A 12,208-nucleotide genomic window follows, 5' to 3' on the forward strand; every position below is an offset into this window, starting at 1 on the left:
GTCGGAACATGTTTGCAGATCTGGCGACGTTTAACGTCTAAAACACTCAGCTAGGTCACTTGTGTATAGAAACAAAATGTATCATTGTGATATACTTGATTTATTTGATTCGTGTATGCCCTATAGTGATTTCTGTAATGTTACACAACACTAAGTACAAACCCTATTCTATCTATAGAATTCGCTTTTCAAAATTTTCAAAATACTCCCATATGTTGTGTACATAATTGAAAACGTATTCGCCAAGTCGGTAATTGAAGATCAATAGTCAGCATCATTTGGTCTGGGAACCAGACTCCGTGCATTGCACCGATTTTTTGCATGCGTGGAACACTCAGTAACCGGTACCGTATACGCAAACAATCACCGACTTGGCACCAAGTCTAATTACACACAGCACCAATGCACAAAAATGTGGTTTCTGACACGACCGCAAAGAGCGATTAGCTGCAAATGATTTGCATCTTTGTTGTACAAAAACAGGCCAGCAACTTGACGAAACAACATGTTATTTTTGCTCGCGAAATAAGAGCTTGGACTGGTGTTCATATCTAAAAGCAGGTAATGTATGTATAATTACGTACGTACACCAATATATTTACGCTTTGTTTATGATAATATGGATGCGGATTATTCAAATCAACACTGTGTCAAGAGCTACAGATACTGACCATTCAGCGGGCGCCCTCTGTCGGGTGTTTGGTGCCATCTTTGTTGTACAAAAACAGGCCAGCAACTTGACGAAACAACATGTTATTTCTGCTCGCCATGACGTCACAATTTGTAAAGTCGACTCCGATTGGCAATCGCGCCGGTGTCGTGCCAAAAACCGTCCGGTGCCAAATAGTGTCCGCTGAGCATGCGCAGTAGGCGCCAGACACTATTTGGCATGTAATACATGCCAAATAGTGTCCGGTGCCAAATAGTGTCCGGGCGCCGTCGATCGAGCGAGAACAAGGGCGCACGTACGTCCGTCCTGCCGGACAGTATTAAGCTGGAAAATCGGACAGTATTTTGCAGGAAAAATCGGACAGTATTTTGCAAGGGGGAATCGGACAATATTTGGCAGGGCGGGGAATCGGACAGTATTTGTTGGCAGGAAAAATCGGACAACAGTTGGCAGGAAAAATCGGACAGTATTAGGTGGGAGAAACCGTAAAATATAACGTTGGTTATAATGCTACACACAGCACAGTACGTACTACACACACTTCACACGGCGTTAGGCCTACGTACGCACTGCATGCCAAACAGGTGAACTGACGCGAAAAAAAACACACAAACATTTTGCACAAATATAATGTTTAAACTATTAGGGAAACCAAGTCAAATAGTTAACAAGGAAAACGTTAAAACAGATTGTAAAAAGCAAATTCAGGTGAAAAGAGATCTTTTCTATACGATGTATTGACAGCTCGACAAGGCACGCAATAGGATGCCCGCTAAGCGCGGACACTATTTGGCAAGCGTCCGTAAACAATGTGACGTCATAGACGCATGACCAATCAGATCGCATTATGCTAATTAGCGGACACTATTTGGCACCGGACGGTTTTTGGCACGACACCGGGTCGCATTTTTTCATGCACACATGATTAATATCAGACGTTGGTGCGGAGCATGCGGGCTCCATTGGTTGAACAACAGTATGATATTCTGAGTCAGACGAAATCAAAGGTAGCAGACTTTAAACAGTATTAAAGACACTACCGTCTGCTCCGCTGGTTAAATGGAATAACTTGCATCGCAACCAGATTAGCAATTTCCGGGTTCGAAAGATATGTTCCGAATTATGTCAATCCAAACGATTACTTAAAAATAATTGGGAATATTTTTACCCGCTTCGTATTCAAGTTCCCACCATCTTCAATATAGTCTGAGTATCACCCGTTATCCATGGAGCCAAATCCTGGAGAACGTCTGACATCCCTGACATGCAAATTTATGCAAGCCGCGCGCCAGCCAATCAGGCTGTTTATCTTGGTTACACCTCTATGTTCCGACACCCCTATGTTCCGACTGCACATATTCATATTCCTAACCCTAACCCTAACCGGGAGTAACACAATCTAGGTTGTCGGAACATAGGGGTGTCGGAACATAGAGCAGTCACCGTTTATCTTTATAATGTACACGTTGATGCCGAAAAATCTATCTGGTGAGGTCGTCGCATCCAATGTGGTGTTTAATAAAAGCATGTTCTGGGTGTACAACTATTGAAAATAAAACGTTGAAGTATCCGATCTGAAGAAATTGAATGATGCAGACATTATTCAGAAGACGAAAACTGCATGCGGGATTTGAAGGTTTGTTTTTCGGTTTTTCAGATCGTATGAGCTCCTTCATTGGTATAAAGCTACAATAACCAGTGATTACAAACGTGTATTCACGTCATGAAATCCTGACCACTTGTACTCAGAATTTTGTCTCTCGCTTTCGTTCTATAGTTTTATACCTATAGAACGAAAGCGGGATTAATAATGACAACATTTTATCATCTGCAAAAACCATGAACATCTCAATTCGTGATGTTCTCTGTGACAAACTGAAGCGGTGCCCTTTGATGTCCATTCTATAAGACATGCAGCTCAATCACCGGCGGATTTAGACACTTTCCAAGGGGAATGGTTGTCCTTTGGGGCGTATTATATAGCACATGTACCGCCATTGGTAATCTTGAGAACTTTATTATAAGAGGGCGTCATCGCCTGTGTCACCTTTTTTTTTACTCTGGCCGGGGGGAGTGAGAGTCCGCGGCCAAGGGGCGGGGAGTGAGAGTCCGCAAAATATACCCGTCGATTGGCTCACTCCACGCTTGCGTAAAAAAGGGCAAAGATATCCAATTGTCCATTGTAAACCGTGGCCCTGGATCTGGACAACAATGATCTGTGCTATTCATAAGATGAATTTGCGTTGGGGTGATGTAAATCATGATAGTTTTTGCCCTTCACCGACGTATAAACACTGTATACTCAGTGTGTTGTGATCTGTCCGTTTAATTTTGTCGTTTCAATGAATCGTCCTGGCGGGCTCTATGACGGATCCCTCGAGCGTAATCGAACTGTGACAATTAATTAATCAGACAAAGGGATGTTGCCGATAAACTATAATCAGGGTTGTCGAGGGAGACGTAGAGTGCTGGACTTTGCAAAAATTTGTGGGGTCTCACTTGCCAATGGTCAAAACATTTCATCAGGGAGAAATAAGTTTGAATCGTGGGATAAGGTGGGGTGCTGAGTCTTCTGTGATAGTTTGGACTGATTCAAGTTCATGACCATTTTACCAATCACATAATATAAAAACTAAGTGCTTGAAGTGCTAATATAACGCTCCCATCCTTCAATTATTTCCTCTCCACAGAGTCTTTGCAATGTAGAAATACTGTAAGCCTTCCCGTCCACGGTAGACATACGATAAATGGGAGCCGTATCATAAGTCCAACGCCTCATAGGTCCGACGCCTCATAGGTCCGACGCCTCATAAGTCCGAAATTTCGGACTTATGAGGCGTCGGAATTAAGAGGAATAAATTCCGCCACATAGGTCCGACGCCTCATAAGTCTGACGCCTCTTAAGTCCGACAATGGACAAACGCTGTTTCGGACTTATGAGGCGTCGGAGCTATGAGGCGTCGGACTTATGAGCGGACCCCGATAAATGGCGGTTCCCATGAGTGTCTCCTTGTTGGTTGGTCTGTCTGTTTGTCTATTTACGCCATGTGCACTCCACTGCGGAATTGATTGTGTTGTTATGGATCAGTGTAATGGAGTGGGGTTTAGCCTCTCGGCTGATGATCAATTTAGCCAATACATAGTACATGGTTCACCGACTCTGTCTGATACTCCCTAAAATGGCCCACTCGGTACTCCAATTCCCTTGTTTAACTCATCAAACACGCAGACTTCACATCTGTTCAACATTATACCTAATGTTATCGCTACGTCTTGTACCTACTTGTACTAACTAGATCCAGTGGACATCGTACCAAAAGGCTTGACAGTCTGGTGCGTAGCCATCAATAGGGATTAACTTAGGCCGGTACAATCCCATTACGCGCATGACGTGAAACAAGGAGATTGAACCATGTTCAGACGGGACTGTGATATGCTCTCTTGGGAATAGACTCGGATCATTCTCGGTTGTGGATCTTAAAGTGACCCGGTCAGAGACGTGTCAGACGTCTGCTACATTGGAAACAATAACAAAGCCGATTAACTAGAAGGTTAGCTCGGACATAAACGTTTTGGTATAAAAACTCGTTCCGTTTATTAGAGTCTGGAGTGAGCCAGGAAGATCTTGCACCATCGAGGCGTCCCTCTAGGGAGGGGAAGCTATCTTATATGCACTTGCCTTCCATTGAAGGACTTCAGTGTACCTCATTATTTTAGCAAATACAAATAAAGACCCTGCAGATTTGCTACATAGTGTCACTCATGTTTGGGACCACTGGAGATAGTCCGATCGTGACCCATCACGAGGGAGGAATGAACACGTTCAGGACGTTTTGGTGGGCATAAAACAACAAATGGCACAAATACGACCAGTGGTGAAATAGGCACCAAGCTTCGTTGGAATTCGGGAACTGTCTTCGAATGGTCCGAGCAATATGTCAAAATCTCCGGGTCTAGACAGTTTGCAACAGCATAGACAGGTAACTACATGTAGTACCGATATCTCTTCTGAAAGATGTACGATCAGAAAGGATATCATTGCAGATGACTTGAATTCCTGCAGGGAGGAGGAGTGCCAGTCGGCCTCTTGGTCATCAGCAAATAGATCAGACAACAAGAGATTTGTGGCTGAATGTGTGGCAAGAGCAGGGTTATCCACGGCTAAACGGAAGCAGCGGCGGTACAGGACCACATTTAATGCCGATCAGTTGGAGGAATTAGAACGAGCCTTCTGCAAAACCCACTACCCAGATGTCTTCACCAGGTCAGTATAGGGTGGGATAACTTTTCATTTTGTCTTTGCCTTTGCAGAAAGCATGCAGAGGGGTGACGTGTATAATATAGGCGAAGACGCTCATAATTTAAAGAGTTCGTTCAACTACTGTTCCGAAATAATCAATATGCCTTTAAACCTATCATGCATAGGTGTTTTTCATTTTATAAGCATAAAGGCTATTATGGTAACATGGAATGAGTTCCATGCGTGATATCACAACAATTGTTCACGACATCATTTCGATTATTTGGAACTCAGCTTTTGGAATTGTAAGTTTCAAACCGACGTGGTTTAAGAATGAGGAAAATTCCTGCAAAATGTCCCAGACCAACAACAAAAAATATTATTATAAATTATTATTATTATAATAAGCAATTTTGGCTGCGTCTAAAACGTGTAAACTTTGGTGCAACACAGCAACTGCAGTACAAGAATCATAAATTACTAACCACGAGAAGGCTCCCATTGATAATCAAATAAAAGGTATTAATGACTGTCACAGTAGGGTTAATCCATAAACGAGTCTGTCATGGGTATGCAAAATATACTGAGAAGAACATACATGTAATACATTTTTGTAACAACAAAAATAGGCTTATGAATTTAAGATTGGTAGCCAATTTACGGAACTCAAAATCACGTTGTGATTTGTTATTTCCTTTGATTTATAACCCCTTCGTTATTACAGTGATGAGATGAAAAAAAACCAAAAGTTTAAAACGTCGTTATTATAATATGACCCACTTAGATCGTTAGTTGTTAATTTTTTTTTTTAAATAATGTCTTGTGTCGACCTTCATGTAACCAGCTGTGGAAAAAAAACTCAAATGTGATACTTTCCAATTAAACTCGTCCTTGGGACCGATCTAGTATAGGATACTCCATGAGAAGATATGGCTTTTGTTCCCATGAGACGAATCAAAACTCCGGGCCTAAATCCCGACAAACACACGGCAGAGATCAGCGGCTCAGAGATTAGCCGGGCAATCCACGTTTTGTCTCCCACGGAATCAGTGTCCTCAGCCCGCTGGCGCTCGGGTGTCAAAAAATAGGATCCGACGTGTACCAGAATGGAAAAAATAGGATTAACTGAATAAATGAAGAGTAACATCCACTCTGCCGCCAAATTGGTCATTCTTAGCACATGTAATTACATGATATTTTTTGTCTGAAGATGACTGAAAGTTGTACAGGCTCAACAACTGATTCTGAACAGACTTTGATTTTTTAATTTGGACGTAAAATCAAGTGGAAAATGAGGAGCCTTGGCGATATCTCTGAAAGGAGAGATCGTTCACGAACCTAATCACTTGCATTATCTGGAATTCATTTGATAAATCCTGATGCTATTTTTAACTTTCCACAATGGTCGTACATTGAGAGTTTTGAGAGGATTGATGCGTATAACAAAATCAAAGGATAATGCGCCGACATGACGCGTGACCAATACATGTATGTGTATAAAGCGGTCAGTATAAAAAGCTGTATTTTTGTACCCGATTTTCTTAAGAAAAAATGACAGAGATATACTTCGAAAAACGTCTGTTATAAAAAGAAAAAACACGTTCTGTCTATGCTATTTTCGAGTTTCAATTGTGAATTTATTTAGAATGGCAATTTTTCTAAATGGCCCAGGTTTAGTTTTGGAATAATATACTGACGAATTTTGAATTACTTACTCGTGCAGGTTGACTGCACGGATCGAAAATGTAAGGAGCATAAAGGAATCAGTCTACCGTTGCAAAGGAAACCAAAATAAAACCGATTTCAGAGGGTTGCAGACGCCCAAAACGGAAGCTAATTTTTTTTTCATGAAGGTAAAAAAAAAAGTTGAAAATTTGCGAGAAGAAAAAACATCGTATTTGTGAAAGTTCACGAATAGTAAATCTTAGGAACTTGATAACTTATAGACCTGTAGTGACTGCAGGCCCCTTACAAGGTTGGGTGATATAAAGGTTGGGCTGGACAGATTCGAACACTTTCATCATAGTTCACATTGACAGATTCCTTGTACAGTCATTGTCAATCTCACAATGTCATTGTCTATCTCACAATGTCATTGTCAATCTCACAATGTCATTGTCAATATTACAATGTCATTGTCAATCTCACAATGTCATTGTCAATCTCACAATGTCATTGTCAATCTCACAATGTAATTGTCAATCTCACAATGTCATTGTCAATCTTACAATGTCATTGTCAATCTCACAATGTCATTGTCCATCTCATTACCTGTCACACCTGATGCATTGTGTCATCCCCGCACTTTTTGAAAACTATGAACTGTGCACCCCCCACACACATAGAACATACTTTTTAAATCCTTGTGAACATAGAAAATAAAAGCAGTTATAGAACATGATAGAGGACGTAAAACATACATTGGACAATGAACCGCCCCACCATTTTGTAAATTATGGCTTTTAATTATTACAATTTCTTTTTCTTTTTTGGTAACATAACGTTTTTCCCACATTATGTCAGAAACGTTCTACCCAACTCTGGGCCCCGGCTTGGCCCTAAAATGGTCACATGACGTGTACCGGTAAAAGTAAAATTTGAACGTCTTCAATGTTTTTGTGTCATCTGACAAAAGTGACAAGGCTGACATGTCTTTGCTCTACTCTCTCATGTGTACTTGTTAAAAATCGTAGATGCTCAGGATGACAGCTGTCCTGATTCCATCATGTACATGAATAGGGGAACCACAATTTGAAATTGTCGAAATCATTTTATCTTCTTTTCAAACAGGGAGGATTTGGCGATGCGCGTCGATCTCACGGAGGCACGTGTGCAGGTATGGCTTTATTGTGATTAGATTCCCTGTCAGTAGGTCGGGTAGGCTGTAGCTAAGATACTTGTGATCGAACAAAATTTATCACAGATCAATCACAAGACAATCACAAGCTATTCAAATGAACTGTGACAAAGGCATTTATCCTGTGTAAGTTTTCATCTCCTCAAGTTATTTGTGACTGAGTGAATTGACTTGTGATTTACTGGTGAAAGGACTTGAGATACAGTTGTGATCCATAACAACTTACCTCGACAACAACTCTGGTGTTTGACTAGCGCCATACAAAGTGCAGGCATTGATGATATAGTGTTTGACTATCATCACTGACAGTGCTGACACTGTCAATGGCCTAGGTCTAATTTCCCGGTAGCATCATCGTTTTCGTGTTGTCATTTCATTCAGGTTTGGTTTCAGAACAGAAGAGCCAAATGGCGAAAGCTAGAGAAGCAAAGTGTACGTCAGTCTTCACTCACCTGCGGTTATTTGGCACCTGTCGCCCCATCAGCTGCCCCGCATCTATTCCTTCATCCAGGTCTAAATCACCCTAGCTACGCCTTTCAACCATCATCTGACAGTGCCGGCATTCCAGCAGCTTTACTTGCTGGTTTTATTCCTAAACCAGCGTACTATCCGCTTCATTCTGGCCTCGCATCCAGCAGTGCAGCTATGCATCCGTTAGGCTTTCAACCCCCTCGCTTATCCATGTGGTGCCCGACTGTTTCGATGTTACCGAGGATGAAGTCCGAAGAGAGACTAGAACCACCTGCAAGCTTCCGAAGCCATGTGACTCCAAAACAATCAGTAGAGGTACCGACCGACAGACACTCTTTCAGTATTGCTTCTCTACGTTTAAAAGCGCACCATCACCAAGCAAGTGGAAAAGGGCGGGACAGTATTTTGTGTGATTCAGTCTGCTGATGGGTCGACTCATGCATGTTCCGTTTAAGAAGTGACCATTTTGATGCACACAGTTGGTTACCAGAACAAAACTTTATAAACCCAAATCATAATAAATCAGTGTGCAAAATAATATCCATTAGATTTATTTATGTCGGGTGGTGCGTGGGTTAGAGAAACTCGTCCTTGAGCGACGTCACTCTGAAGAGGGGGGGGGGTGGGAACAAAGGGGGCGCTTGCACCCCCTCCTCTCCCCCCCCCCCCCCACCGAGCAAAAACAACGAACAAAATGGGGGGGGGGGGAGAAAAAAAGAGGCGCGAAGTCATATTGATGTTAATTTAATGGGTTGGGGAGGGGGGGGGGGCAAATGTCCCTGCCCACCCTCGAAAATGATAACTCGAAAATATGCTGGAAAAGTACAGGGATTTCTGGGGGGAAATGAGCTTTGCCCCCCTCTAGAAAAAACTCCTGGCATCGCCCATTGACACATTCCTGGATGGTAAATGTTCAACTTTTTTAATGATTTCATTAACATAGGCCTAATTATGCGAGGTTATGTGTTCACAAATGCGACTGCGTTTTAAATGCATTTTTTTTACGATAACTATTTCGATCATGTTTGTTATACCAACAAAAAACTGAGGCCTTTTGTTTATGATCAGAAATACGAATCATTTTCGATTAAGCTGAGTAGTCCCATGGCCCCTCCGAGGAAATAAATATAGCCGATAAGAAAAAAAAACCAGCCTCAGACTTTGATCTAGCTCTTCAGCCGTAACTTCGAACGTTTCTAGACGTTTGAATGGAAGGAATTGTCCCAAATGGTAATAATTACAATCCAACTACTGACACAAAGTGTACTGTGGATAACACGGGATTCGTTTGATTTATGTTTCGACTTCCGAGTTAATTAGGCTTCCACGACATAATCACCAGTCAATTTATCAGGATTTGAATTTCCAAACCTTCATTGATTTCCAGTTGCATGAGTTCAGTTGTGTGTCTATAGGCCTACCCGTCTACAGAGCAATCTGGACACATGGATGTAGGCTTAGTGCTGGTGAAGTGTGAAATTTGGACACCGTAAAATATATGTTGTATTGCTTAACTTGCTCATTTAAAATGTGCCTATTGTGTCATGGTTTTTTGTAATTAAAGGTAACTTTGACCAGTTCTCATTTGCTTGACTCCCCAGACATCCTCCAGCTCCCACACGGTTCGGACACAATCCCCCTCCCCCATTCAGTGATCCTAAGATGGATCATTTATTACAAGCTCCCCCTCGAGGTATCGCCCACAGACTAATCCCTTACTGATCACCGACCCCAGGTGACAATGGTTTTCGATTAATTTTCATTAGACCAAAGAAAGACTCGGCAAATAGTGAAATCGATCCCTGTTGTGTCTCAACCGGTGAGCGGACACTACCCCCAAACATGTACATGTACACAACCCAGTCGTCCTTGGGCCTCAATCTTGGCTCAATGCACACACTTCTTTTCTGTAATAAACAAGGATTAGAAAATACCATTGTGGTATCCCAAAAAGGACAGGTTTCCGTCAAGATTCTGTTTTCAAACCTGTGATTCACGTTTAAACGTCGCCACTCAGTTTTTAGACGTCGTGGCTATCTTTTTCGAAAGTCTTGTTACACGCCAAGTTCACTTCGCAAACATCGTGGTTCACGGCTTCTAATTTCCACTTGCACAGCAAGGGTATGATAATGCGAGCAGTTTCGGCAATTTATTATGCAAATAGACTGCGTCTTGACCTCGAGATTCTGACCATTCTGACCATGTGAACTGTGTTAGCAAAAATGGACTGCGTCACACGGCCTGTAACAGTATGTACACGATGCATCGACGAGCCAGTCATGTGGCTTAGAATTATCATCACATACTATTTTAAAGCTATAGTCCATCATTTGTAATTAGTGCATTTTGTTTGTTTGAAGCAACAAAAGTGTTCAAAATCTAATGAAGGGTGCTGAACAACTTACTTGATGAAGTTTCAGCTCAGCTTCAGCTTCATATTCCGAGAAAAACAGCATTCTAGGATCTCAATTTTAAATCAAAAGTTGCTAAATCATGTTTCGAATTGTTTTGAATTGCAGCTTTACGCGATGTTGCGCACTGATCCAACGAATTATAGCAACCGCGCGCGCCTGTGCGTCGTTCCAATGCTTGTGCGCGCTGCGCCGAATAACAAAACGAACAACTAATTTAAATTTTTCTACGGTGCCTCTTAAGAAGCACCGTTGGAAATGCCTTCTTTCGTTGATTTCTTCAAAATGAGAGCTTGCCAGAAAGGATAATTTCACAGGGAGTTTAGTCCCCTTACTATCTTTCAACCAGTATGTTTTTCAACAATAATTACGCCGGTTACTTTTTTGGATAGCTGCAAATGATGGACTCGGGCTTTAAATAACGCTCGTAATGCGTGATGATGAGCGTTTGCGTATAGACCGCTTGCAGACGCGTTCGATAATTGACGCGCTAAGGTGAGCGACGCCATGTTATGGGACAAAATGTGCGTGAATTGATATACGCCTGTCCCACAACATGGCGTCGCGCGCCTTCGCGCGTCGATTATCGAACGCGTCTGCAAGCGGTCTATTAATACGTGCTGCATTTTGCTAACAGTTTTGATAGTCAATGTCGTGTCTAGGTTTTATTAGGTATCTACGTTCGTTGTATTACAAAATCATTGCATAAGTTGTCCAATCAACAGCGCGGTGTCGCATACATTTGCATGCTTAGATATATCAGACGTTGTACCGGAGACAGAGAGGGCTCCGTTGGACAACGGGTGATAGTCAGAGTACCTTTAAACGTGGTTCGCTTATAAAACGTTGCCCCTCACTTTTTAGAACACCAAATATCAAAGAGAAAGGAATAAATGAGCTGTATGTTCTCGTTATGATATTTTAGGCACATGTCTCTAGGACCTCGGCGAGAGAAAAGTATTCCCATTTAAATCTGGTCAAATTTGAGATAGCATCTCCTCCCTCAGACTTAACCCGAAAAATAAGTAAGGGAATAAACATGTTTTAAAACGTACTTGTTTAATATCAACCAAACAAACATTCATACCCATTCATAAATATACCTTTCGTTCACAAACTTTTTAAAAAAATCGAAAATTCACAATTTTGTAACGATTTTGTTCAACATTTTTACCTCATGTTTTGTGAAACACCCTTCTCGCCATGTTTATGTTAAGTGCCTCGCACGCAATGGAAATTGGTGCTGACCGAATTGGTGCAGGGATAAAGTGTTAAAGCCTGTTGGTGTTTTATCAACCGCTTGAAACCACGCACGTGACGGGCTCTCGACCAATATAGGAATAGGTAAACTGTCTAAGGTATTTATACATTTTTTTTAAAATGTGGGTTTTTTTTACGAATGATAGAAGCAAATAATGATGACAATGCGTGTTTTTGTTTGTTTATTTACTATATTGTGCACCGTTGGTGATGATGCAGCATAGTTCAATTTCCTGCTGAAAGTCCAGAACTTTTCTTGTAAATTTAGTTAAGGAGTCTGAATTGGTTGTCCATGCTGA

The 12,208-nt window shown here is 41.7% G+C and overlaps 1 protein-coding gene across 1 annotated transcript; it reads left to right on the forward strand.

Moving 5' to 3' along the window:
- The first annotated feature begins 4,087 nt into the window (after nucleotides 1-4,087).
- Nucleotides 4,088-8,820, forward strand: LOC119723848 (aristaless-related homeobox protein-like). The gene is made up of 3 exons (XM_038194726.1): nucleotides 4,088-4,934; nucleotides 7,701-7,746; nucleotides 8,149-8,820. The coding sequence occupies exons 1-3, from the start codon at nucleotides 4,606-4,608 to the stop codon at nucleotides 8,662-8,664; spliced, it is 891 nt and encodes a 296-aa protein (XP_038050654.1). The 5' UTR covers nucleotides 4,088-4,605; the 3' UTR covers nucleotides 8,665-8,820.
- Nucleotides 8,821-12,208: the final 3,388 nt, after the last annotated feature.

This window comes from Patiria miniata, unplaced genomic scaffold (genome assembly GCF_015706575.1).
Source record: "Patiria miniata isolate m_02_andy unplaced genomic scaffold, ASM1570657v1 HiC_scaffold_17, whole genome shotgun sequence".
Classification (NCBI taxonomy): domain Eukaryota; kingdom Metazoa; phylum Echinodermata; class Asteroidea; order Valvatida; family Asterinidae; genus Patiria; species Patiria miniata.

What these genes read in the sequence shown, in the direction of transcription:
- LOC119723848 (XM_038194726.1), top strand. Translation starts at nt 4,606, where the DNA reads ATGTCAAAATCTCCGGGTCTAGACAGTTTGCAACAGCATAGACAGGTA. An exon ending in TACCCAGATGTCTTCACCAG is followed by an intron (nt 4,935 to 7,700) that starts GTCAGTATAGGG and finishes CTTTTCAAACAG; the next exon opens with GGAGGATTTGGCGATGCGCG. An exon ending in TCACGGAGGCACGTGTGCAG is followed by an intron (nt 7,747 to 8,148) that starts GTATGGCTTTAT and finishes CATTTCATTCAG; the next exon opens with GTTTGGTTTCAGAACAGAAG.